Genomic DNA, 26,363 nt, shown 5'->3' with positions numbered 1-26,363 from the left:
CTGGGTAAAGTGAGGATGATGACGTATGTGTAGCAAAGATGGCGACGTCCTCTTCCTCAGGTCGTATTTTGAGTCTTTGCAAACAGCTGCAGAATGTTTGTCGATTGTCGTCCCAGATAAATATTCAACAATGTTCTGTTAATTTGATGAATCCCAACCCTTATCTTTGCAGGTAAGAATCTGTTTTATGTATACGAATTTGTGCTGGTTCATCATTAGCTTAGGGCTAACCCAAGATTTTTCTTCTGACCTCAAGACACATGGCAGGTTGAAATGAGTGCGATTGAACTTAAATATCAAACAGTCTGCTCATGTTTTCATTATCTGATCATTATTGCGATTTCGCAATGTCAGTGCTGTGGATGTGTTTTATTTATGGGCTGCATGAGAAGGTAGACTAAACATGATTTGCTTCCATCAGGCAAAAGTTACCCCTTGTTGCCCAGTGCTGGTACAGACACAGCACCTCTTTGGTTCAGTCTCATGCCTTGCACACAAGTATTCACAGAAGGGGACTGGATGAGTTCTTTGACCTTCCTGAGAACTGGGGAGAAAGCAAGGTGAAATCAGGTAAAACAAAAGCACTTTTAGATGATAAACCATTTTTATTCCTCACTACTGGGGCTCATCATATCACAGGTGCACCATGGACTGCCAAGCAACTGAGAACCAAGAGCAATGAGGACTTGCACAAACTTTGGTAACATTGCATAGATTAAATTTGATGAAAATGTCTTTTTTTTAGGGCGACAGGGTTTTAAAGCGTTTATCTGTTTATCTTAGGTATGTGCTGTTGAAAGAAAAGAACATGCTGCTCACACTTGAACAGGAAGCAAAAAGGCAAAGGGTTCCTATGCCAAGTCCGGAAAGACTACGGAAGGTTGTTACCATGCTAGAATGACCTCTTCAAAAATCCGTAAAGGCAGCTTGGCCATTGCCACAGGCATGATCTTTTTGATCATTTCTTGTTTTACCCAGATTCAGCGCTCAATGATCAGGTTAGAGACTGTGGTGACCGAGAGAGAGACTTCACTGCGTTTGCTCCAAACGGGCCAAGAGAAGGGTAGACCAGGGGCCTGGAGGAGGAACGTGTTTGGATATACCTATTGGTGAGCACTTGTACATTATCATATTCAAACTTTCCAATAAAGTGTTGATGTTCCTTCACTCAGCTTAACCTTTTTCCCCCTTGACCTAGGTATCGATTCAAAGAGTATGCCATTCCTTGGTATATGAATAGAAGATACAAGAGGAAGAGGTTTTACACGCCCAAGTTTGTTGAACCGCATATCAGGTAGGATACAATACACAGGCAGCGTCTTGACGGAAAACTGCGTGTTGTACATTAAATGTCCCCGTTGTTTATTTTGTAGATTACGCATTGAAAAGTATATAAGGGCGAAGTACAGGAAAGATAATATGGAGAAGAAAAAGCTGGCCCAACTTCAAGAAAAGTTTCCCCAGATGAAAGTTCCGGCTTCGTGAAAATCTTCATTTCATTCTTGTCGCTGTCAACCACTTCCTTTTAGATACGGAAACTCTTGTCAAATCATCACAACTATGATCATGTACTATAAACTATCATTGTGCATTTGTGACTTCTTTTTGTGTTTCTAAGATAACAATAAGTTGGAGCCACTGAACAACAGTAAACAATTAAATAATTTTAATGAGTTGAAACTCCAACTTGGGAAACGAAACCTTTGTCAATGATGGGTTATTTCTCTTTGTACACTTTATGCACCACATACTTTCTAACAAAACACTCCCGAGTTATTCAGACGGAACTTTCATGGGTACCTCATAAAAATTGCAATTATTTAAAAAAAAAAAATGTTAATTTAGTTGTCGTCAGGGTTTCGTGAACCACTTCCCACCTGAAGATAAGGCAGCACACTGAACATTATGGCAAAGAAATTTAATCTCACTTCAACAAAGTGATAGACTTAATTGTGAATGTGTATTATGCTACAACACATTCACAAACATGGTATGTGGACAAACTGCTTTAAAAAAAAAATACAAAATGAGATTTAATTGTTGGTTTTTCATCAATCAAGGGCACTTTCTGTCCACGCACTGCTTTCCTCCCTCCTCATACTCTTGTTTGGAGATCCACATTTGCTGGAAGGTTCCCTGGAAGACAAAGAAATTGTTTGGCGTGGCTACTCAGAAATGTCAGCAGCACTTTGCGCGTGCTTACAAGTGATGCAAGGATGGAGCCTCCGATCCAAGCGCTGAACCTGCGCTCGACTGTTGTGTTGTTTGCTATAAGCTTCAGTCGCATGCTCTGTAAAAAAAAAAAAAAAAAACATATCCATTTATTCTTTTGAACTTCAACTCTTTCTCCAAAAGACAATAGAAGAGGCAGTTGAGCACATACCGGTGGCGTTTTCTGCGACAGTTCTCTGTTGAGTCTGTCAGTGAAGCCCTGAATGAGCGTGTTTCCTCCCGTAACCACTACGCTGCCATACAGACCCTGGCACGGAAAACAAAGAGCAGCCTCAAGGAGCGATTTCAAACTACAAATGTCATCTTGAGCTTTCAGAGCGGCAATAAGAACGATCGCAGTCACTGCCTCGGCAACTGTGTTAGATATTCACCGGCCGAATGTCAATGTCGCACATTCCCACGCTGGTTGTCACCACGTGGCCGACTCCTAACATCGTGTTTCCCGACAAGCCCTGATAGTGGATCATGAGACATTGTTAGTCCACCCTTTGAAGCAGTGTGGCGTTCACTGATGGACATGCTCCATTTACTGCAAAAAGAGGTCAAGCCTACCTTGGCGTTAGAGGGGTCGAAAAGGCCCTCGGGTATTTTCAACCTCTCTGCTCCAAAGTCACAGTTGTAGCCATTGGGAAGCTCATAGTGCACTGTCGGCATCTGGGCAGCAACCCTGAAGGAAGAAGATGGTAACCCATGATTATCGCTCTACATTATGACCAAATCATTATTAGTAACGACATATTTAATTCCCTGAAATATAAAATATTATTGTCTACGTGGAAAACTAAACATGATGGTGAAAGATTAGACTTTCTTACTGTTCGTCGTATGGCGAATCAGACACCTGCAGCACGGATGCCTGGAAATCTTGGATGACACACTGTAATCACAAAAAGGATACATGCTGTATAAGTACATAGTGTAGCGTAGAATTGTGTCTTGGTTTGAGGCTAGTACTGACATTGCACATATAGTTGTGCCATGAGCGGGTGACTTGAGGTAGTTTCTCCTTTTTCTTCCAGCTGGCTGGCGACCCCTCTCGCACTGCATCCTGTCATGATAGTGATGTAAATTTCGATTTAAGATTGTGCATGTACATTTGAGTACTTGAGAGTACGTAAGAGTTTAGAAAAGTGAACTACAGCATGGGCAGCCACTGCAATTACGTAGGTCGAGAGCATAAAATGACAAATGGGAGGTTCACCTTAGATGAAATCATGTAAGGTGGAATTATTTCAACATTTAACTCTTGGAAGAGTTCTCGACACTGCATGCTCATGAAGTCTCCAGCCAGGGGTGACTTGACAATGCCTGTCACAGAAAACGAAACTTGCATTAACACTACGCAGCACAGGGGAACTTAAAAGAAAAAGATACAATTGGTGTTGTGATTTGTGCTCACATTTTCCATGTTTACAGGTCAAACTTAAATCAATTTAAATGAATCCGTGGAAATAAAATAAAAGGTATGATTTTTGAGTTACCTTGCTGGAGGACGTAGCCATCATGCACCGGTATGGCTGTGGTGTGTGTGGCTCCGCTGTCCAGGACCAAGCCCGTCGACCGGCCGTTGGCAAAGCTTCTCAGAGTAAAGGAATTGTAGCAACACAAGGGTCTGGTTGTCAACCAATCAAAGGGCTCACAGAACTTTAGAGTCTTCAATGAACCTAGCGTGCATGTTTTTGGAGTATGGAGGAAGCCGGAGCACCCAGAGAATTCTCATACAAGAACTAGCAGAACATGCAACCTTCACACAATGCTGAGTACATTATATAAAGCAGTATTATCTAAAAGGAAGTAGGCGAGAGTGAAAAGGATACGCAGACAGCACGGCTGATTTGCAAAGAAAGAAGGCGGGAATGTTGTAGTGTTCAAACATCAATTCGGTCAGTTTCTCTCGTTTTGCTCGTGTGTTCCACTGTAGAAAGAAAAGAAAAAAATAGCATCATTTGACAAGAGACAAAAATAATGCCATTGATCTTTACAGAGAAACTAACTTACTGATGCTTCAGACATAAGTACGGGATGCAGGCTTGGTTCTGACTTGAAGTGCATCCTGTAGGTGTGATCCAAAATGGCTTGGAAACTGTCCCAGTCTTCAACTATGTTGGTGGCACAAAATAAAACAAAACAAAGAACAAGTGTCAGGGACTCCTCGTCCTTTTATGTGTCCCACAAAAGCTTGCCACATTTTTTCCTTTGACTCTTCTCAAAGCTTGCTATAACAAAATAATAATAACCAAATTCAAGGACAACTAGGAACAAAAAACAGAATTGTTTCATCACCGCCACTAGGTCAGTTCTGTCGTGAAAAATAGAGCAGCGGTGAGGTTTTTTTTAGATCATAATTTGAGCTCCGTGCACCAATGTTCCAGGCCAGCCCTCTAAGGGAGGCTGCGGTCCCGCACTGCCGCTTTTCTGCAATTAAGATTGGTGTCACAATGGCCTTGAAATACTTTCATCCTCATCCTGATGAGCATCATCAGTTGGGTCGGCATACTTTTTATTTGTGGGCTCTATAATTCTTGACTGCTGCAGCTTAGCTGGATTTCTGTCATATCACGCATCTGATTTAAGGAACAGGTGACAAAGCCGCTACAAATTTTATCATTGTGCTTTTGGCAAGGGAAAAAGGTGACACACAAATACTCACTCATGCCATTCTTGAGAGGAGACATGACCTCCATGCTCTCCCTCGGGACCCTCAGCTGGTTGGTATCGATGTAATAAGTGGTGCCACTCTGCTTGCCTTTGTCGCCATCCGTCTCCATGGGAGTGGTGCCATCCTCGCGATCAAGTGTCACACCGATCACTGTGGGGAAGTCGGCCTTGGGGAGAAAAAAAATCATAAACTCCTTTAGGTTTCAAGATTTTAGTTTACTGTATGCAATACTGTCTCATTTCTCATTACCAGACTATAATCAGCTTTTTCCCTCATGTAACTCTTTTATATTAGCACTGACATGTTCGTAACAGATTGGAGGTTGAACATTCCTACAAATCAGAAACAAGCAAGTCGTCCACAACTATATGAACTCAATCTAATCCGCCTGTCTCAAGAAATGAAGTCTTCACTTCTTGACGACATCAACAAGAGAAATGATGAAGAATCAAAAGGGGGGGGGGGGGGCACATTGAATCAAGTTATTTGAGAGGTCATTACCTTTGGACAATCTTCTCCTGCATAGCCAGCTCTGACCGTGTATGAGCCAATGTCGAACACCAAAGCTCCCACCTCATCTGTGGAAAAGACAGCAATACTGTAGTTTCCTTTCAGAATCAATATTTTTCTTTAACCTAGTGAGCTAAAATATATACCTATATGCACACCACACACACACACCACTGAAAGTCTAGCAATGGTAGCTTTCCATAGGGAGTGTACTCGGTTACTATTAAGCTGTGTCAAAGCCATTGTGACATTGAAAATCTGCATGTTCATTTCTACAACAATTGGAGTCAAGTTTACAACAATAAAAAGACAGTTAAAATCTTACATTAAACCATCTTCTCAAATTACCAAATATAATTCGTCCTACAAAATACAAACATACATTATTATATACATTGGATTATTATAATGAATATGATTTGTGATCATGTTGATTGCAACAGCTTTTTTTTAGGTTTAATCTAGTGATTAAAAAGATAACGAATTATGGTAAATACCTCCAAAACATTTATGTTATTTAAGATTATCATTACATTAGCAACTACTGTTTTAGATATGTTTCTACGTTTCGTCCTGCCCACTTTCATTCATTTCATTGCGCTAAAACGGTACAATTCAAGATGATCTTAACGGTGTGGAACTGCTCCAAAAATATACGTAGTGACATAAATAACTAAGTGTAAACGCAAATTCTCAAAATTCATGCATATGATACGATGGAATAAATAACCAACCACACGGCTAACACGTAGCCTGGCTAGCGCAGTTAGCCAGCTATGCACAAACCTACAGAGGGACAATACGGGAACGCAATCCCTTTTTAGGACGTTTAATACCACTCACCACCCCCGTACACTCCACCGCTCATCTTGTAATTTTTCACAGCAGAGCGTTTATGTAATAATGTGCTCTATTATTGCAGAATCACATCCGCTACACGGCTAATCACAACAAAAGAGCCACAACAGTTAGCATTGATCCGTAACGAAGCGGGCGCCACTTGTGCGTCATAGGTGCCGTCCAATGAGAGAGCAGCTCAACCGCAGAGGTGGTGACGTATAATTCACGGGACGACACAGCTCCATGCTCGACAGCGGACGTGGCCCTGCGTACCATACAGCAAAGTAAGTGAAAAGCTGCAAGGTGCTTGTTTAAAACAAATGTACGAAATCGGAGGGGAAAATAAAATGAGTCGCTACTTCTTAGTTACACGTCTATGTTTGTCACTGAACATTAAAGTCAAGACCTTGAGCCACGGTCGATTCGATAGCGTGGCACGGACCTGGCGACCATGACACTTGTAGAAAATAGAATCAGAAAGAGGTCACATGACGAGTACGCACTTTTTGGAGTTTAAAAGTTGTGGAAGCTGTTAAAGTGGCGGCAAAATTGCACAAATTATACTCATCCAAACTTAGATAATGATCGATTTCATGATCTTTGAGCTACCTCCAAGGAAAATCCTTGAGGAAAAACTATCACAATTTTATTTAAGTTTCCAATTTGTGAAGAAGTTATGGTTGTTTGCAAACGACCTGTTTAATCATACATTCTTATTGTTGTTACTGTTTGCAGCACTCATGCAGCACTGCCTCAACTTGACCATTGCCCGATACAGCAGGCTCCTCTTGAAGAATAAATTGCCATTTGTTCACCAATCAGCAGCCATGTCAGGTCTTCTTATTAGCCAACCCAAATACGCTTGGCTGAAGGAGCTGGGTCTCTCTGAGGACAACCCCGGTGTTTACAATGGCAGCTGGGGAGGCAGTGGTGAGGTTATCACCTCCTACTGCCCCGCCAACAACGAGCCAATTGCCAGAGTAACCCAAGCTACAATGGGGGAGTATGAAGAGACTGTCCAGAAGTCCAGAGAAGCTTGGAAGTTGTGGGCTGATATTCCTGCTCCAAAAAGAGGGGAGATCGTCAGGCAGATTGGAGATGGGCTAAGAAAGAAAATCAAGGTTCTCGGGAGCTTGGTATCTCTGGAAATGGGAAAGATCTATGTTGAAGGGGTGGGAGAAGTTCAGGAATATGTTGATGTGTGTGATTACGCTGTTGGTTTGTCAAGAATGATTGGTGGGCCCGTCCTGCCTTCAGAAAGACCAGGCCACGCCCTGATCGAACAGTGGAACCCAGTCGGTCTCGTCGGTATCATCACTGCCTTCAACTTTCCTGTGGCCGTCTACGGCTGGAACAACGCCCTTGCTCTTACGTGTGGCAATGTTTGCCTGTGGAAAGGAGCGCCATCCACACCTCTTACAAGCGTGGCTGTAACAAAGATCGTAGCTGAGGTGCTGGAGCAGAACAACCTCCCAGGAGCCATCTGCTCCATGACCTGTGGAGGGGCTGATATCGGCACAGCCATGGCCAAAGACGAGCGTGTGGATCTGTTGTCTTTCACTGGTAGCACGCACGTTGGTAAGATGGTGGGCATGATGGTCCAAGAACGGTTCGGCCGCAAGCTGCTGGAGCTCGGCGGGAACAACGCCATCATTGTGTTTGAGGACGCCGATCTTAATCTGGTGGTCCCCTCTGCGGTATTCGCTTCTGTTGGAACCGCCGGCCAACGCTGCACTACCACGAGAAGGTTAATGCTGCACGAGAGCGTCCATGACACAGTGATTGAGAGGGTCACCAAAGCCTACAAGCAAGTTCGCATTGGAGATCCGTGGGATCCCGCCACCCTCTATGGGCCTCTGCACACCAAACAAGCGGTGGAGCAGTATCTGTCGGCGATCGAGAAGGCCAAGCAGCAAGGCGGTACGATCGTCTGCGGAGGGAAAGTGATGGACCGTCCTGGAAACTACGTGGAGCCCACCATCGTCACCGGGCTGGCTCACGACGCTTCGATCGTCCACACCGAAACGTTTGTCCCCATTCTCTACGTGCTCAAGTTTAAAACCGAGGAGGAGGCATTTGCGTGGAACAACGAGGTGAAGCAGGGCCTGTCCAGCAGTATCTTTACCAAAGATCTCGGGCGGATTTTCCGCTGGCTCGGCCCGAAAGGGTCCGACTGCGGCATCGTGAATGTCAACATTCCAACGAGCGGGGCTGAAATCGGTGGCGCCTTCGGTGGAGAGAAACACACAGGAGGAGGCAGAGAGTCCGGAAGCGACTCTTGGAAGCAGTACATGAGGCGATCAACCTGCACCATCAACTACAGCAAGGATCTTCCTCTTGCTCAAGGAATCAAGTTTGAGTGACACCCGTTCAGCAATGAATATCACGACATCATGATGATATCGCTTCTGTGAATTAGAAAAGGTCAACTTTATAAACACTTTTGGGAAAAATATGTTTATAGATTGCACAGACGAGGTTAGATATGTATCAGGGGTTCAAAGTTGAACATTTTCCAACCCTGACGAAGGTGTTGAATTAATCAAGTTGATTTAGCTGTTTTGTATAAGCACTTGGAAATCAAATTGACTGTATCAAATTCTCTTAAAATACAAAAAAAATCAACCTATTCTGTCAGAAACAATGGAATGGGTAATGTTATTAGTTTCTATCGCATAGAAAATAAAAGTGTACAGTACATGGGCATCATCGTAGTTATTGACTCGTCACTCCTGAAATGTTGGCATCATTTTCAAACATTTCTATGCAGGTCTTATTTGTTTAGTTTAGTAACCATGGGTAAACAATAGCCAGTTGACATCAACATATTTAAACATTTCATTGTACACTTACACAATATGCAAAAAAGAAATTGGAGTAGTAAGCGTACATGGTGATAATCATGATAATCATGATTTGCTATCATATGGAATAATCAATTAAAATGACAGAAGATTACTAACAGGATAAAAAGTATGTTAAAAATATATTTATACAGTCGCAATTTCTCATCACTGCATTAAGTCAACACATTTTATTTCAGATTTGAAAAATGTGTAAGATTTTTTTTAATCCGCTGCATCATTGCTGTACTGTGAAATCGCCTCGCAAGTTCTAACAGAAAAAAAAAAAAAGCTTGCATTGGTATAAAATGTTCAATGTCCAGAAGTGCCTCGTTCAAGATTTCCTCAAAAGTCAAACAATTTAAGGCAGTAATAGTAATGACATTTGAACTATCAAATTAAATTGAGGATAAGGAAATTGATGCAGAAGCAGGACAAATTTCAAAAGCAAAACACTGTGCCTTTAACAAAAATATTACTCCATCTCCCATCTGTGGTACCTCCCATATGCTCACTCTCACTCAGCAGCCTCATACTCCAGCTCTGCCTCTCTCACTGGCTCTCCATTTACTGCTCCTCCCTGAAGCCTCCACAGGTCGGCAAAAGGAAGAACCAAAACCACAGCACGCTTTCGAGTCCACCCCATTAAGGAGCTACACAGAAAACACCCTCTTCCTGTGCGGTTCTTCTTGCAGTAGGTAGGAAGCCTCATAATTATTGTTTTATTTCTTGTTAATTCTGTGCTGTTTTCTTTTTTTTTTTCTATTTATACCTTCTTGTACAGGATAGATGTCATTATTGCAAGTCAGAAAAGTACATATATGGTCCAAATCTACCAAGATGGATAAATATCTGTCCTCACTGATTATACTTGTCATGTTTTGAACTTGTGCTAGATTCAAAGGTCAAGTCAAACAGTGAGATCAAAGTCGTGATAATATAGCCACATTGTAGTGTAGCCATAGCAAGAGCTATTAGGAAAAGGGTGACATGATTACATCTGCATTGCTCAATACTTCCTTCCAAATTGTGATTCACTTCAGTGGAAACATAAGAGCATGTTGATTCATGTTTAATGTCGTTTGTTGCAACTCTGTTAGCTGAAGTGTTGGAAATTCCCCACAAAACATTCACATTTTCGATTTGACATGAATGATTTAGCAAAGACAGGAGAGTCCCTCCATATGTGATTCTTTCACTTTGCATTTATCCCATGCCAAGTGTGTACTATTATTTGGATGATCTAAATAGATTTATTGTTGGATAGTCTCACCTTTTGAGTTCAATTTTTCTACATTTTCATTCTTCTGTTGCAAAGGGCGACCCTGACACCACAATTGGCATCCAGCTCACCAATCTTGTAATTCCAACACATCACGAGAGACATTATCACAGAAATGATGAGGGCACTTCACTAAACCTTTACTCGGACAGTCTCTCATGTGCCAACAATAGAACTGAGATTAGACAAGAAGCTGTCAAAGGGAGACAACATACAGTAAACTGTCCAATCTGAACCTGAATGAATGGGCATTGTGAACTCGCTCGGTAGAATAAATGGTGGATTTTTTTATTTTTGCCTGACCGTGTTCGGACAATCGGTAGCTTGAGTTCTGACAATAACAAGGAAGTAAATGGCAATGAATGCAAATGACAATGAAGGCTGAGTTCTCATCCATACTCAAGCATGTTTGTGTATGCAATCACTTAGATGCAAAACTATTTTAATTTGATATATTTCTTTATTTTATGCAACATATAACATTCTTATGCATAAGCAAGCATATCTTGTCCAAGTCTACTATGTTAAGTGGTGCTGGAGCCAGGGAAGTATAATGTGTAGTCAAAAAAATTCAAACTTTTGGTGTAATCTATTCTTGAGAATTGTATAGCAAAACAATCATATTCAAGCCTGGATTTCCAAGTTTACAATAATAATAGTTCAATTTAAAAAATGAAAACTATTTCTAAAGCATCTTAATTGGAGTTACCGTTCCGCAAATTCATGTTGCACATCATTTGCAGTGTTTACAATTATGTACTTACGGTTTGAAGAATTCGTTATTCTAGGAATTATAACGTGCTCCGCAGTGTTTGAATGAAGATGGTTCATTTCATGTTTGCCAGCCAACAAGTTAATGCTTTAAACTGTCAACCTTAATTTACCTCAGAAAGAAGCAGTGAGTCAAGCACGTGCGTATTTTAAGTCACTCCACACTCTTCAAGACAAGTTCTCCCCCCCCCCCCCCCAATAATCCATTATGCATAGAAGCTCTGGCTCTCCCTGATATTTCTCCTACCTTCTTGACGTCAGTAGCCATTTGTGAGGGTTGCCGTGACAACGGCCAGCCTCCCCGGGCGATGTCTGGTGGATAAGACAGCCCTGATAAAGCCTTTTAAGGTCCTGCTGTTGCTACACCTTTTAATTGCTTTTGATACTGTGAAATTATTAAATGCCGGTCATTTGGGTCTGGCACGCACGTGGAACAACATCTAAAATAAAATTTTCCCAAAATGATTTTAGTACTCATACAAAATTCTGTCCAATCTTTGCAGTTGAATAGCTCATGTATTATTTTTTTATAGTATTTTTTATTTTTCAGTCACAGAGTATTTTTGAATACATAACAGAACGTTTACATGCACACTGAAGGTCCGCATCATTGATTGGTGGGACACATTCAAATTCATTGTGTGAGATGGCAAAATAATTTGCCTTCATACAAATCACCGTCAATACAATAAGAGGAAGCATACTTGTGTACATTATACACATTCACCAAAAGCCTTTCTCAGTTTTTGCTTAATAAATAGGAGGGGTTGTAAAGTCAAATCACATTATTTCATCCAGAATCCTAAAACTGCCACATATTCAAATCCTACACCGTTACTCTGCTTCATTTTGCATTGATGCAAAATTCTGTCATATGTGCTGCAGGTGACAATACAAATGAGCTACTGTACAACATAACCTGTCCAGGCTCCCAGATTCTATTTATATCCTAACCGACATGTGTGTCTTTCCTTTTTTTTCTTCTCAGCATAGAGCTATTGATGTTCTATTTTTATAGTTACAATCTGCCCCCTCCCCTTTTGGTTGCCAAGCAATGGACCGGGGGACCTGATTGGGCAAAAATGTGCCTTAGGACTGACTCTGAATCTCATCTGGTTGATAAATCCAGATACATTTCACCAGTGATATATAAATAAAAGCAGAAGAGTTAACCTGTGCTGTATTATTATTTTTTTCTTGGATTATCTTTGGGTGAAAAATATGCAAGGACATTGCACCACTATAATTGTATTACTGGCAAACTGTGATTGCATCATATACATCATTCTTGTGTTGTGCAACTTCAAACTTGATTGGAAAGAAATGATGGGACTATAGTCTTAAAAGGATTCTGCTTTGCTTGGTTTCATCATCGTGCATGCCCATAGGTTCAGAATTAGTGATGACCAATATTCGGGATCACACATTTTTATTGCATTTTGTTAAGTAACTATAATTAATCATTAATAATGTCTGTGGAATAAAAAAAAATCATAGCAACCAAACACAACACAGAATCATTATGTGTTTGGAGACAAATCAGTTTGACACACCTAAACTACTGCTGGGTGTGAATTTAATTAGACTTAATCTGACCCCATGCCACTTCGAAAGGAAACCAAACGCTGGGCAACTTTCATCTTCCTCCGATTGATTATAGCTCGCGCAGAGATATGGAAAAGCCTACTGCACCGCTCCCTTTCATTGGCCCCATTAAAAATTCATCCTAATAGAAAGGGATCCTTTTCAATGTCCAAGATACAGTCCAGCCGTGATGTGCCATTGTGAAACTTGGCACGGCTGTCTCCGAGCATAGGCCAAACCAAGTATTTGACCATATAGCTTCTGAACCAGAATTTGTTCGGGGTGACAGATGTATTACGGCAGATAACTTGTTTTAGCCATTTCACACTTTTTGCTTATCACTGTTGCTCAGTAGGCCTGTTTGTTGCTTATATTCTTTTGGGACAATTTAGATCATTAAAAGAAAAGGTATCGCACTTTTTTTCAGCTCTGATTGATTCAATGATTTTAGCAAATGAACGGTATTTAAATAAATCCGTGCTTAAACGTGACTCCGTGTTAAAACCAGTTTGGTAGATTTAATATTTGTTTCCCGTTTCCTGGCCGCTTCCCTTTTCACTAGTGGAACTGACAGACTGTACCAATTGCGAACAGGGTATGCTTGTATTTTTCAAGCTTTTTTTCCTGCGCTATAAGAATTGATTTTTAAGAAATCACACCACGTTGAAGGAGTAATTACTCAAATAATTGGGAGTAATTTAGATGAATTATCTGTAATTTGTATTCAGGAATATCCCGATATACATTCAACCCAAAGATACCCCTTCGGCATAGACTGTTGCCATGTTCCCACTTTCATGGGTGTGGTGATTAGCTTGCTTGGAGAAAAATTTGACAAATCTGGCCACAGCGGCAACACACCAGCTCGGGAGTCTTGAAACCTCTGAAATTTGTTCAACACGACATTCTTTCACGTTTTGCCTCCCATCACAGCTGGAAATATGATCATCGCGTGACGCGGACATTAAAGAACAGGCAAGACGATAGGAGGGAAGAAAAAGGCGTTTTTCCAGGTAAGGACGTGATGTCTCGATTGTCTCGGAACGCCGTGCTTGTTTCCTGCTTTTTTTGGACGCGATACTTTCATTTTGTCATAAAGCAAAACAAAGCGGCTTTAAACTACTCGTATACTGTGTACGTATGTTTCTTGGCAAATTGACGATCGTCTACTACCTTCTAGGCGGCCCAATTCTTGCCTGTCAAATGACACTCTTGTGGAACTAAAACTCAACAGTAGACACGTACTGATCATTTTGTGCTAGTGACATATACCAGATTTTCTTTTTTTTTTCTTATCTACCTCAACACCTCGCGTCCCTTTTCTTATCCATATCTGTTTAATATACTGCCGAGGCCGCCTTCATCCATAAAAACGGCCACTGCTAGCGTGGCGGAGATTTTTCTTTTTCGTTTTGTCATTGCAAAAAAAAAAAAAAAAAACGGAAAAAACCCCCAATGTATTGCACTGATTATTAACATCTAATGACTAATTTTGATTGATGCATTAGTATAGAAAGAACCTTTAATCGAATGCTGTTCGTGGTTCCATTGATCAGCAGTTTTCACATTTTTGACTAGTTGCTCAATGGAGAAATTAAATAACTGTGCTCCGTGGGCGCAGTTATGAATTGTTTTGCTATTTTCAACAAGTGGGTCGTAGACAACCGGCAGAAAAAAAAAAAAAAAAAAAAAAGCATGTGCAGGGGTGCTTTGAGTTACATGTTGAATTTGTTCCGTGACCTCGCTCAGGTGCAAAACACTTGTCAAATCATCCTTCCCCATTAAAATGAATAGAAACGCCATTTATCCGTTCTAGCCACACATGAACTCTTTCAGTGCCTGCCATAGGGGAAAAAAAGAAGATACCCTAGTGAGTGGCAGTCAATTTGGAGCTTTCTGATTGACCTTTCCAGATATATTTTCCAGAGAAAATTGTTTTATAACTATGTAAACACTTTTCAAGACTCACAGAAATTAGCCTTATTACGCAATCTAAACACGTACTACTAAATGAAAGATTAGACTCTGTTTTTCATCATCAAATGTTTATACATCATTTAATTCTTTTAGCACAAAAATCTATCTGTAGTGTAATATTTATGCATTTAACAAACTTTACAGACTATATGCCGGCTATTTTGTAGTAGTAAATAGTGTGTGTTTGCCTGCCAGCACATATACATACATTACATCACTTCTACTTAGAAAATTAGATTATCTCTCATCTTTTATCTCTTTTGTGACACACCCTGCAGTAGATTAAACATGACAAATGCTTTGATCAATTACTAGCCGCTTGCATCGATCAAATTCCCAAGGGTCGAACCAGTTCATGAGCTTCGGCACGCCATTATACTTAGTTGCCGTCTGCTGACTGTTGTTTGTTTTTTCTTACTTAACAATGATGAAATAAGACCTGGTGAAGTCTTCTCCGCCCTTTTCCAACCCCGACACAGATGACAATTTTCATCACCAGAAGAGCTTTAAGGCGCACAACTTTTAAATAGTCTTTTGAAGTAAATATTCACATTTTCACTGTATTTGTGCGAAAGACTTCTACGGTCAATGTAGACACTGTGCGTACTGTGAAGTCGTGCCAGCAAAAACAAATTTCATCTTTACCTGTATGTCCTGGGTATCAACAGCAGAATTCACAGTTGATTAAATTTCTCTCCCTGAAATGCCGCAGCCAGGTAACTAGCCACCATTTTCAGTTCATTTCATCACATTTCAGATCCAGAATTTCCACACTGTGCGTATGCCGGCTGCTGTGGATTTGCACGCTGTTCCAATCATAAAATAGGTATGTGTCCCACGCATGTCCTTTGTCTTTGCATCCCTGCCAATCAATGCTCTGCATGCATGTGCATTGATAATCCAAATGGCAATCATGTTGTTGGATGACAATAATGACAGCGTAAATTGATCAACACGCAGAGTATGTGCCTGCTTCATTTAAGACAGTTATGCTGCCATTGGGGAAAAGAAAAATATTACTGCAAACAAAACCTCCTCTTCATGATCAAATATTTTACAAAAGTAATAAATCAAGTCACTGTTAATCTTTACTTCATGTGACACTATCATATTTCATTTGTTTTTAAAACTATTAATCACCATGCATGGTCTAGTAGTACCCCAAATTAAATAAAGAATATGAAATGAAATTAAAACAAATGGATAAATAGATAGATATACTTTGTATTTCAATTAAATGTACAGTGATTTGAATCAATATAGAAAGTGTGTTGACTTTACGTGCCCGAAAAGTATTATATAATGGCTTGTGAGGAATGGGAACCCGCCTTACCGGAAAATTTACTCTCTGGGAGTACACCAAGCATTTCTTTCATTCTCTAGACTAGTCACGAACAAGTTATTTGAATATATCTGTGTAAATCTGATTTATTTTTACATCACCAGTTTTTACTGATTCATCCTTTGCGATTTGTGAAATGCTATTGAGGAGTTGGGCCAGACACAAAGAACCCGATGTTGGTTCCGAGGAAAAGAATCGCTAGTAAAATTCCAGAATATGTTTTTGGACCATCCGATCTTGTTATGGATAATATAACAAACGCTGTAAAGCAGTTGTGTTAGACTTCTTTGGGGACATATTGTAAAGAGTTTATTTTAACTTGACTACCTGTTTAAAACAGTAAGCCCTTCTGCTCTAGCAGTCGGAGCGCAACAATTAATTGCCATCTACCGCACCTCAGACAGATACCTACTATTTTCAGAAAAGCAAATAAGAGGTGGTGCCACTAGGTGGCCGTAATTACCACAGTGCCTTTGAAACCCTGAGTTCAACTGCCTCTTTGCCGTGTTTCGGTTCTGCATAAATACCGTGGGTATGCGGTAGGTTTCAACCAGTGTAACTTTCGCTTGCTTCCCTGAACAATGCTTTTCTTCCTTGCTGTCAGTTGAGGTGAATGCGATGTGTCTTGGTATGATCACATCTGTGCCATACATTTTGCATTTTTTGGGGGGGGGGGATGATGGCTTAAATTGCGTTCCTTAATGTTCAAAGCTAGGGATGTTTTTCTTTTATACCACATCCACGCTTCAAATTTTGGCAGAATTTTATTTCATGACCTGCCTGGCGAGTCTTCAGGTTTTTCATGATTCTGTGGTTCACTTTTGTTCTCGAACAAACCACTGAGACGTTCATGTCATGAGTTGCCAAGAAAAGTGTTTTAAGTGATAGCTGGTTTAAAGTGTGACGACATTCTAGTCTTTATTTACATGATTTCTTACTGTAGTATCCATATTCTCGATCTGTTTCTTGTGAGTCATGAATGAATTATATTATTTGTACAACTGCATTTCAACAAAGCTGCCAAAGAACTGTGTGCACATTACAGCCATTGTGTTTATTTAAATATTAGTCTTAGTGAGTGCTTAGCTGGATGGTCTGACGCTGGCCAGTGGCCACACCATCATGGGGCAGAGAAGGCCTTTTAGTAGCACTATTCCCTGTGACTGGCAGCTACTTGCTAAAAAAAAAAAAAAAAGTTTCATAGCCACACCTCTGTGGACTTGTACTATGCTGGTCAAAATTCGATTTTCACTACGGTCGACTGAATTCCTTGTCTGGTCGTTTCATGTCACTGCAAGGTGTTTGTGCCTAAAATGTTCCTTTGTATGACATCTCAGTACGTTCATTGAGGGATTGCACGTCACAGGTTAGCGCCAAGAGCCTCTCTTCAGGGGAGTTGCGTCAGCCAGTGTACCGTGTGACGTCTTTCCTGGACAGCTGAAACAATTTCATTGCTTGGCCACAACTGATGCGTCATTCCAGTCTAATACCTCTTGAGCTGAGAAAAGCCGCTCATACTCTCAAAGAGCAAGTTATGGATCTTCAAATGCATAGTCTTGGCTCCTCTCAGAACTAACAATCAGTTGTAATCCAAAGCAACAAACTCCACCCTCTCTTGACATTTGCTTGAGTTCCTGCAATGAAGGCCAAGGGAAGGAATGTAATTATTAAATTATAGAAAGATGAACTGAAAATTTAATCGGAGTTGTCTTGTAGTGGGTGGGGGCACTAAGTGCTGCGTGACCCATATTCGGGTTCCCCAAGGTAAAAGCACATCAAGATGAGTAGTCTGACACCAGAAATAGTGAAACTAAAAGAAGACCCAGCTCCATCCTCTCCTAGTCAAACCGATCTGTATTTGGACCAAATCCAGTTGTACACTCTTAATCGAATGGCTCGTCAAGTTTCTTGGAAATCATTTAGCTAGTCTTTGCATAATTCTGCTTCATGATGTAACTAGCCACGGCACAAACAGTATAAGACCTCATAAATGGAGACAACCAATTCATTTTTCCCATCCTTCCACACAGGCGTCGCACCGCCTCTGCTACAACTGTGAGACAGAGAAAATTTGCCAGATTTGCGATGTTCAGTTTGATGAAAATGGACTGAGAAATTGCCGACTTTTACAAATGATGTCAAAGGGCTTACTATGTTGCCGGCAATCTTGGATATGCCAATACAATGCGACAACAAAAAAACGCTCAGTGTGTGTTAAAGGTCAGTGTGGCACAGATGGCCTTTTTGAACCACGCTGGGGGTGTTTGAAGAGCCAGACCCCCTCACGGCCTCAGCCCAGCTCCACCCTTTGCTGCTTCCAAAACAGGATACAGTGCATTTGTTTGATGGAAGTTTTTGTAACTTCCCATCTGTGTGCTGAATTTAATTACGTTTCACTCTTTTTTTCTTGCAGGTGTCAACAAGCGAGAGTGTGAGGGTGTGTGCGTGTGTGCGCGCGAGTGCGTACGCCAGAGCGCGTGCATTCAGTCACGTGCATATTCCTCGCTCAGTCAGCATTTGGTGTGGGCTGTGACCTGAACACATCTGAGGCACGATGAGTGAGCTGGAACAGTTGCGGCAGGAGGCAGATCAGCTACGCAATCAGATCCGGGTACGACAACATTGTGTCGAGTTGACGCGCGTGTGCCTGAATGTACGTGTGCGATCATCACACGTGAGCGACTGTCCGCTCACTGTGAGCTGTGACGCAAAAACACTTTTGGGTGAGACAGTGACGCATGCCACATGTTTGTCTCCCCCCCCCCCCCCCCCCTTTTTTTTGTTGTTTTTTTGTAATGTGCCGTGCACGTGTTGCTGTTTTAAAATGTCATTTTTGTTTGTTCACTGCAGGATGCCAGAAAAGCGTGCAGTGACTCGACTTTGTCACAGGTAAGGGGCAATCTAGAAAGAAAAAGAAAAAATCACTCATGCTGCATGTTTAGCCAACGTACTAATATCAGGAATAATTGTGATACTTTAAATGTTGGTATTTGTCGGCGATTGAAAAACGACTTGGGCAATTCTGCTGTGTGTCTGACAATATATGACTCATGGTACACGTTTTTTTTTTCGTCTTTTAGTGAAGAGAAACACACGCAATGGTGTGTGTTGGCATGTAACCACTGACACTCCTTTCCTGTGTTTTGGCAGATCACAGCTGGTCTGGACTCAGTGGGCCGGATACAGATGCGGACGCGGCGCACTCTCAGGGGGCACCTGGCCAAGATCTATGCAATGCACTGGGGGAGTGACTCCAGGTAATATAGCTCTTCCTCAGACAGAGCAAATATTAACTTTCATAAGCCGCTTGTGTTTATACACAGTCCGTTTGAACTTTAGTATATTACGTGGATATATTGGGTGTGTAATCAAGTGATAACAGTTTTGATGTGTATCAGTTTTTTGATGTGTTTTAAATCTTTCTCTCTGTCCATCTGTCTTTTAATGCAATGCACCGGGCCAGTGACGGCAGTCCCAGGTGTGGGGCTCGAAACAGCCGCTACCACCAATAACTACTAATAACTAATATGACTAATACCATTAGGAGTGAATGACACTGGCACCTGCACTTCTACTTATTGTGTATTGGCACGAACTTACCCTCCCCATTACGATGACATGGATGATATTTGCAGTGTAAAGACAGCGGCATCAAACACTGCTTGTTTAATATCACCTTAAAGATGCAGTTTGAGTACTATTGGAATACTTGAATGATTCAGAAATGGTCATTATGGCTGCATTAAAAAAAGAAAAAAAAGGTCCAAACTGCGTTTTTAAGTGTTGCAACAAAGATGGTTATTTTTTTATTTTTATTTTTTTACATATGCATGCAGTCCCTCCAGTGGCTTTCTATTTATGTGATGTGCATTCTGAGGGGGGAATTCCACAACCTTAACCCTTTTTGTGAAAGAAAATGTCCATACTATTTTTAACAATTTAACCAGCATGTGCACACCCTCTGTGTGATACAGCAGGGGAGTTTATTTTGTACACAGCTACTGACATTTGCGCTTGGTGCCTCCCTGCTTCCTGTCCCTAGAGAGCAGGAAACATGCGGTCGGGGTGTTTCCGCATTTGGACTACTTAGGCATCGCTCTGTCTCCTCTCATTCTCTCCTGGCCATTCTCATTTTCTTTCTCCTTTGAGATTTCTCCTATTTGCAGTTTCTTTGTTTTTTTCCCCTCACACATCAAGCCCCCCCCCACACACACACACCTCTCACTTGACAATACATGTTTCGAAATATTACCGTACATGAAGCAGAGCCAGACTTGAGCAAAGATTTGATGCCTTCTATGAGTATATTTTCAATTTGATCTACACAGAGCACGCACGGTGGCTGCCTGTCATGGCTTTGAAAGCACCACAAGCATGTACCGTAGTACAATGTTCCTACGATGCAGCCACGCCTTGCTTCATCTTTTTTTTTTTCTCGATTCTTTTTCAGGCTTCTCGTCAGTGCCTCGCAAGATGGAAAGCTAATCATCTGGGACAGTTACACCACAAATAAGGTCAGACAACTCTCCCGTGGCAGTAAAGCGTTCTTCGAATGTGGAACACCCTTAAACTACCTCGAATAGTTTGCGCCTTCAATAACTTCTCGGCGGGGTGTTGATATTAAAATTGCGATTGGTATCTGCAGATGCATGCCATCCCACTGCGTTCTTCCTGGGTGATGACGTGCGCCTATGCTCCCTCTGGGAACTATGTGGCCTGTGGTGGCCTGGACAACATCTGCTCCATATACAGCCTGAAGACCCGCGAGGGCAGCGTGCGTGTCACCCGGGAGCTACCGGGTCATACAGGTGGGGTTTAACAATTGCCTTGTGTCGTAATGTTAGAAATCAGTCGATCGGACCTGATCTAGGGTAAAAAGAAATAACAGTATCCTGATTTGAGGTCAGTTAGAAACACTTCCTGAATTACTGATATGTTGTCTGATGAGCAAATCAGACTGCAGAAATGTTAACACACTGGGTCCTTGGATTTATTTTGCACACAATTACACATGAACACACACACGCATTGTTTATCTAAGTGTAGTAATAGCAATGGAATCATGGGTTACGTAAACTAGTTCCTGTAAGTGATGCATGAATCTGTCTTCTTTCAGGGTATTTGTCCTGTTGTCGTTTCTTGGATGACAACCAGATACTGACCAGCTCTGGAGATACCACCTGGTGAGTGTGCATCTTCTTTCTAAAGTTCAACTCGCAAATCTACTTTTTAATGGAAGGGCGCGCAAAACAGCCCAAATATGGTATGCGGTAAAAGACTGCCGCTCCGTATTGCATGTTACAAAGTACTTGGTAATTCCCCAACATCTTGTGGAGATGAAGTTGCCATATCTGTTGCTTTGCATTATTTATAGCGAGACAGATTTTCATGAGAGAAATGAAGGTATCAAGGGATTAACCGAAATATAGACTACATATATTAGCTTCCAGCGACAAAAGTGAAATAAAAGGGAAAACACACAATTGAGAATTGAATTAGAGTTGGTGTAAATATAGTGCATAATTTACTGTTTATACTAAATGTACGGATGTGAATGTGAAAAAGTGTTTCAATGCAAATCTGGAGTGCAGCTACGACTTCACGACTGTTATTTAGGTCAACGATAGACTCGGGCGTTTTACGATTTGTGTTCTGGTTGTAGGTCATCGCCATAGGAATGAAGCTCCGAGCAAAACGGAGAACTTATTATGTACGATCTGTATGTCGTATGTTTAATTTCACCAATTGTTCAGCCCATCCAGTGTGATGAACTATCACATGAATTCATTGTGAGCGGTACTAAATGTGAACTTGAATTTCACAATTGAAAATAAAAGTTGGAGCCTCTATAAAGATTCACCCATTTTATTTGATACCATCATGAGCAGTCCTCTCTCCCTTCCAGCGCATTGTGGGACATAGAGACGGGCCAGCAGGCCACAACCTTCACTGGCCACACGGGTGATGTGATGAGCTTGTCGCTCAGCCCGGACTACAAGACCTTTGTGTCTGGAGCCTGTGACGCCACCTCCAAGCTGTGGGACATTCGTGACGCCATGTGTAGGCAGTCTTTCACTGGCCATGTGTCTGACATCAACGCTGTCACTGTGAGTCACGCACACGCGTTAGTGTCGGAAATTCACAACTCAATAGTTCGCGCCGCAGTTACTTCGGATTTAGGTTTAAGATTTCTAAATTATTTATCAAGCTGGGTGTGTTATAGTGTGGCTTTACCAGAATGACCAGATTCTTTTTTCTTTTTTTTTTTACTGCAGTTTTTCCCCAATGGCAATGCCTTTGGCACAGGCTCAGACGACGCCACCTGCAGGTTGTTTGACCTGCGTGCCGACCAGGAGTTGATGATGTACAGCCATGACAACATCATCTGCGGCATCACATCCGTGGCGTTCTCCAAAAGCGGCCGCCTACTGCTAGCCGGCTACGACGACTTCAACTGCAACGTCTGGGACACACTGAAAGGCGAACGGGCGGGTACGTGAGGCCCTTATCAATGGTCGGACCACCAGAACGAACACATTTCTATGGATGTGACATGCAGAATAAGGACGATTAATCACGCTGTATGTTTATATTTAGCATACCAAGTTTCGATACTATAAAATGCGCCGCCTAATCATCATGGGCGAAACGAGTGTCACGCTCTGTGTAATGTCACGATGGTATCCCAAGATGGCAGCGAGCGACCATGCGTGTCTTCATAATAAGCAAGTTGCGAGTAAGGTGGCTCCTGTTTGTGTTTGACTCCCCACTTCCTGTCACGCAGGCGTGCTGGCGGGCCACGACAACAGGGTGAGCTGCTTGGGTGTGACGGAGGACGGCATGGCTGTGGGCACCGGCTCCTGGGACAGTTTCCTCCGGATCTGGAACTAAACCAAGCCAACCTCCTCTGGGCTGTTCTTCATCAGCGCCTGACCCCCACCTACCCACCCCCACACACACACACACACACACACACACACACACACACGCAACGTAACATGACTCATTCAGGAGGGCTGGAGCTGAAGGGAGTATACATGGTGTCAGCCCTCTAAATTCTTTTTGTTCCCCCTACACAGCAATCTTGAAAATTTCCAAGCAGTCCAATCAAAAATAGTCAAGGGATGAATGACTAAAACAAACATCTAATTCTATAAGTATGCGTGTAAATTTATATATAAAAAGACAGTATATATGTATAGCATTATGTGTGTGTGCGCGCGAGTGTGGACATATATGCATCATATATGCATATTTTTTTTTTTCTACTTTTAATTTCCCAATTTTATTTTTTTTCTTAACCACTTTAGGCTTCGTGTTTGCTTTTTACTTACTTCCCATTACGACACCAGGCAGAAAGACGCACTCCCTAGAAAACACGATAATCAGTTGCAGCGGGCATCACACGTGTCCCTCTGCAAATGTTTCGAGGAAGAGGACCTCTGCTCGTCACGCATGTTTAGAAGGAGTTTGCAATTTTGTCCATGGAGAGCTCAGGTGGATCCTAAATTAGGTGTCCAGATTCAGGAACAGGCTTTCCCAAACATTTCAAATAATATAGTAGGGGTGGACGGAACTTAAGACGTTTTGTATCTTTTGGTGCACGTGAATAATTGTAAAGAGTACTCCGATCATATTTAATTGTCAGCTATATAAGAGTTGACACACGAACAGTCGGATGGAAATCTCAATTCACGATAGTCTCAACTCAATTTTATAGAGCAAGGGAAAACAACGTGACAGCTTTGCTCCCACCCCTGAAAGAGTACTGCACAAAAATAAACACAATTTTTTTTTTTTTTTACTGGATCGAAACCGAATTAAAAAAAAAAAAACAAGAAACACAACTTTCAGCATTCTTCCTGACAATTTCAACTCAATTAAAATGGAGCCGAAGGGGCTCAGTTTGAGAAAGCCTGCTCCAGGAAATGGTGCTTTTGTCACTCAAGTCCACACACATCCACAGCTGAGGAAAGTCATCATCCTAGTTAGATTGTGTGTACGGACAAAGCTTTCCCTGTGATGTGGACCACCACCACCACCACCAAAGGACTACACTGACTCTTTTTTACTTTTTCAAAGAAAGCAAATGAAGGAACTGTCCTGGTGTGAACTGCATGGACCTGAAGTCACGGGCCACTCCAAAAAAAACTCACAAAAAAACTTTGAACACTTTCTGTGCTTTATGTTTAGTTTCTTCACCAAAAAAAAAATACAACTTTGTGAACTGTTACTACTGCTAGTGGACAACATGTTGAAGAGAAACCCTAGGAATGCACTCAAACTGCAATTCAACAACTGAGCACATGTGACTCCACTTCCAACAGGGCTGGGCAACCTGGCTAAGGGAACAACCTCAGAGGGACAACTAAAAAAAAAAAAAAATGAAACCCTTAAATGCTTATAATAAACATTATGGCATCATCATTTGATCAGATTTGCTATGACCCTCAGAGGATTATGATAGGAAAGAGGTTCCTCACCCCTGATTAACACAAATGTTCCTCCCTTTTTTTTTTTTTTTTTGGCTTCCTCGTGGCTCCTCTACAGCAGGGCTTCTCAACTGGTTTCCCTCTGATTTTACATGGCCGTCAAGTCCACAACCTCAAATTCTCCGAGTGAAATCTGCTCCTGGTTAAATGACAACAGGTCACGTGTTAGTCAGGTTAGCCATCTTCTGGAAAAGCATTCTGTTGTTCCTATCACTACAGGCTGCTGCTTAGATTAGACTACAATAAGTAAATAATTCTAAATAATTGAGTAATTTCCTGTAACCAACCTGATGGCACCTTTATGTAAATAACAGCAGGTTTAAGGTGCATTTCAAAGTCTTAAAGGACCAAAGTAAAATGAGGCTACATTTAGAAAACATCAAAATTTCATACTTTAAATGAACTCACTGTTGACTTTGTGTCCCTGTTTTAAAAATAGTTCAAATCCCATGTCATTTTATCTTGCCTGTAATTAAAATTGTTCATACCTAATGCACATTTGAATTTCATTTTTAAGCCACTAGTTGAGAAGCACTTCTGTCATGTGGGAGGAAAAACAAGAGGAATAATAAACCCAAACTTAATGTTGACTTGCTCGACCTATCATATGCCATCTCAGGTGCCTGTGTCCAAACATTAGACACTCTGCCTTACATCAACTTGCATCATCACCACAAAACAAAGTCTTCAATCGAGACACTTGTACTTTTTCCACTTGAACCGCACGGTTATACTTGTGAACACTAAGGCGCACTTAATGTCGACAAACGCGAACCTGTGCAGAATCATTCGAGTTCTTCAACTTTTTGGTACAATATTCTGCTCCAAGCTTTGGGACAAGGTTCAGTCCATAGACGTATAAGGATTCTATAGCCACCTTTTTCTTAAAATTAATGCAGCGGTTAGCAAAAGTTTTTTTTTTACACTACCACATTAACAAAAAAATTAATATATATATATATATATATATATATATATATATATATATATATGTACTTTGCTTTGCTTATACCACCATCACGACCATTGTTAACAGAGGTTGTGCTCCTAACAAGAATCATTAAAAGTTAAATACAACTGAGTTGTACTGAGGCGGTGATTGTTGTCTGCCACACTTTGAGGATGGCTGCATTGATTTGAACAGAATATTAACAACCTAAGTTATCTTGGGAATATCTGAACTGTGTCAGATATATGTAAGTATGTGTGTGTCTGTGTGCGTTGCTAAATTTGATTGACTCATTTTCACGGACCCTGAATTGTCATTTGATGCCGAATGCTAACTAGCTAATAGATTAAAGCAGTGTTTCCCAATCTTTATTAAACATAGGTACATATTTTACATCTGGAAAAAAAATATTTGGACACTTTACCAAACAACATTGTCATAAAAAAATGGACATGCAGCTTCATTTCACCTTCTGCCATTTAGTGGAAGTTTAATTATTCTGCTTTATAGTATGTTGCTGGCTCAAATAGTTGAACAAAGATACATTTAAATATGTTTTGATATCTTGCGAGACAATTTGGGAATCACTGGTTTGAAAGAATTGTATTTTTTGGAAGGACATGGTATGGCCGTTAACTTGTAGCCAATTAGCCTAGCTTAGCACAAAACAGCCTTTCACCCCAGCGCCTCTAAAAACAAACAAATGAATGTCTCACAATGAAACCTTCACAGTCGCTCAAGTCGTTTCCATTTAAAAAAAAAAAATTAAAACTAAAAGTCAAACTAGTATTTTGTTGAATATGATGGAACAAGAACAGCTGCTTCATGCTAATCATTAGCAGTCATACTCCTTTCTGATGGCGCAATTTGGTTCATTATCTT

General features: G+C 41.2%; 4 protein-coding genes across 6 annotated transcripts; 3 read left to right on the top strand and 1 right to left on the bottom strand.

Moving 5' to 3' along the window:
* The first annotated feature begins 10 nt into the window (after positions 1–10).
* Positions 11–1,700, top strand: mrpl47 (mitochondrial ribosomal protein L47). The gene is made up of 7 exons (XM_085928163.1): positions 11–172; positions 422–570; positions 640–700; positions 784–880; positions 979–1,109; positions 1,199–1,294; positions 1,374–1,700. Exons 1-7 carry the CDS (start codon positions 39–41, stop codon positions 1,483–1,485), a joined length of 780 nt encoding a protein of 259 aa, XP_085784289.1. The 5' UTR covers positions 11–38; the 3' UTR covers positions 1,486–1,700.
* On the bottom strand, positions 1,652–15,485 carry actl6a (actin-like 6A). Of its 2 annotated transcripts, none has more exons than XM_085928159.1 (14): positions 15,344–15,485; positions 5,393–5,469; positions 4,883–5,057; positions 4,231–4,331; positions 4,050–4,147; positions 3,714–3,808; positions 3,434–3,540; positions 3,191–3,280; positions 3,048–3,109; positions 2,785–2,899; positions 2,604–2,684; positions 2,384–2,479; positions 2,204–2,290; positions 1,652–2,136 (listed from the first exon to the last, which is right to left on the bottom strand). In XM_085928159.1, exons 3-14 carry the CDS (start codon positions 4,998–5,000, stop codon positions 2,056–2,058), a joined length of 1,131 nt encoding a protein of 376 aa, XP_085784285.1. In that variant the 5' UTR covers positions 5,001–5,057; positions 5,393–5,469; positions 15,344–15,485; the 3' UTR covers positions 1,652–2,055. The 2 variants fall into 2 exon arrangements, with proteins under 2 accessions (XP_085784285.1, XP_085784284.1); XM_085928158.1 differs by lacking the exon at positions 15,344–15,485 and adding an exon at positions 6,245–6,412.
* Positions 6,383–8,945, top strand: aldh7a1 (aldehyde dehydrogenase 7 family, member A1). The gene is made up of 2 exons (XM_085928157.1): positions 6,383–6,525; positions 6,977–8,945. Exon 2 carries the CDS (start codon positions 6,982–6,984, stop codon positions 8,602–8,604), a length of 1,623 nt encoding a protein of 540 aa, XP_085784283.1. The 5' UTR covers positions 6,383–6,525; positions 6,977–6,981; the 3' UTR covers positions 8,605–8,945.
* Positions 13,408–25,024, top strand: LOC147046995 (guanine nucleotide-binding protein subunit beta-4). 2 transcript variants are annotated; one of them, XM_085928160.1, is made up of 11 exons: positions 13,408–13,734; positions 15,456–15,524; positions 18,454–18,651; positions 18,891–18,929; positions 19,191–19,297; positions 20,491–20,554; positions 20,686–20,848; positions 21,157–21,223; positions 21,946–22,147; positions 22,316–22,532; positions 22,825–25,024. In XM_085928160.1, exons 3-11 carry the CDS (start codon positions 18,595–18,597, stop codon positions 22,929–22,931), a joined length of 1,023 nt encoding a protein of 340 aa, XP_085784286.1. In that variant the 5' UTR covers positions 13,408–13,734; positions 15,456–15,524; positions 18,454–18,594; the 3' UTR covers positions 22,932–25,024. The 2 variants fall into 2 exon arrangements, with proteins under 2 accessions (XP_085784286.1, XP_085784287.1); XM_085928161.1 differs by lacking the exon at positions 15,456–15,524.
* Positions 25,025–26,363: the final 1,339 nt, after the last annotated feature.

This window comes from Syngnathus leptorhynchus, chromosome 13 (assembly GCF_054491065.1).
Source record: "Syngnathus leptorhynchus isolate UIUO chromosome 13, UIUO_Slep, whole genome shotgun sequence".
NCBI classification, from domain to species: domain Eukaryota; kingdom Metazoa; phylum Chordata; class Actinopteri; order Syngnathiformes; family Syngnathidae; genus Syngnathus; species Syngnathus leptorhynchus.
The sequence above is the reverse complement of the archived record's forward strand: the minus strand, read 5'-3'. Positions and strand labels throughout refer to the sequence as shown.

What these genes read in the sequence shown, in the direction of transcription:
- aldh7a1 (XM_085928157.1), top strand. Translation starts at nt 6,982, where the DNA reads ATGCAGCACTGCCTCAACTTGACCATTGCCCGATACAGCAGGCTCCTC.
- actl6a (XM_085928158.1), bottom strand. Translation starts at nt 6,269, where the DNA reads ATGAGCGGTGGAGTGTACGGGGGTG. An exon ending in GGCACAACTATATGTGCAAT is followed by an intron (nt 3,110 to 3,190) that starts GTCAGTACTAGC and finishes TTGTGATTACAG; the next exon opens with TGTGTCATCCAAGATTTCCA. An exon ending in GCTCCATCCTTGCATCACTT is followed by an intron (nt 2,137 to 2,203) that starts GTAAGCACGCGC and finishes TTTGTCTTCCAG; the next exon opens with GGAACCTTCCAGCAAATGTG.
- mrpl47 (XM_085928163.1), top strand. Translation starts at nt 39, where the DNA reads ATGGCGACGTCCTCTTCCTCAGGTCGTATTTTGAGTCTTTGCAAACAG. An exon ending in CCCAACCCTTATCTTTGCAG is followed by an intron (nt 173 to 421) that starts GTAAGAATCTGT and finishes TGCTTCCATCAG; the next exon opens with GCAAAAGTTACCCCTTGTTG. An exon ending in GAGGACTTGCACAAACTTTG is followed by an intron (nt 701 to 783) that starts GTAACATTGCAT and finishes TGTTTATCTTAG; the next exon opens with GTATGTGCTGTTGAAAGAAA.
- LOC147046995 (XM_085928161.1), top strand. Translation starts at nt 18,595, where the DNA reads ATGAGTGAGCTGGAACAGTTGCGGCAGGAGGCAGATCAGCTACGCAAT. An exon ending in GGAGCTACCGGGTCATACAG is followed by an intron (nt 20,849 to 21,156) that starts GTGGGGTTTAAC and finishes GTCTTCTTTCAG; the next exon opens with GGTATTTGTCCTGTTGTCGT. An exon ending in CTGACATCAACGCTGTCACT is followed by an intron (nt 22,148 to 22,315) that starts GTGAGTCACGCA and finishes TTTTTACTGCAG; the next exon opens with TTTTTCCCCAATGGCAATGC.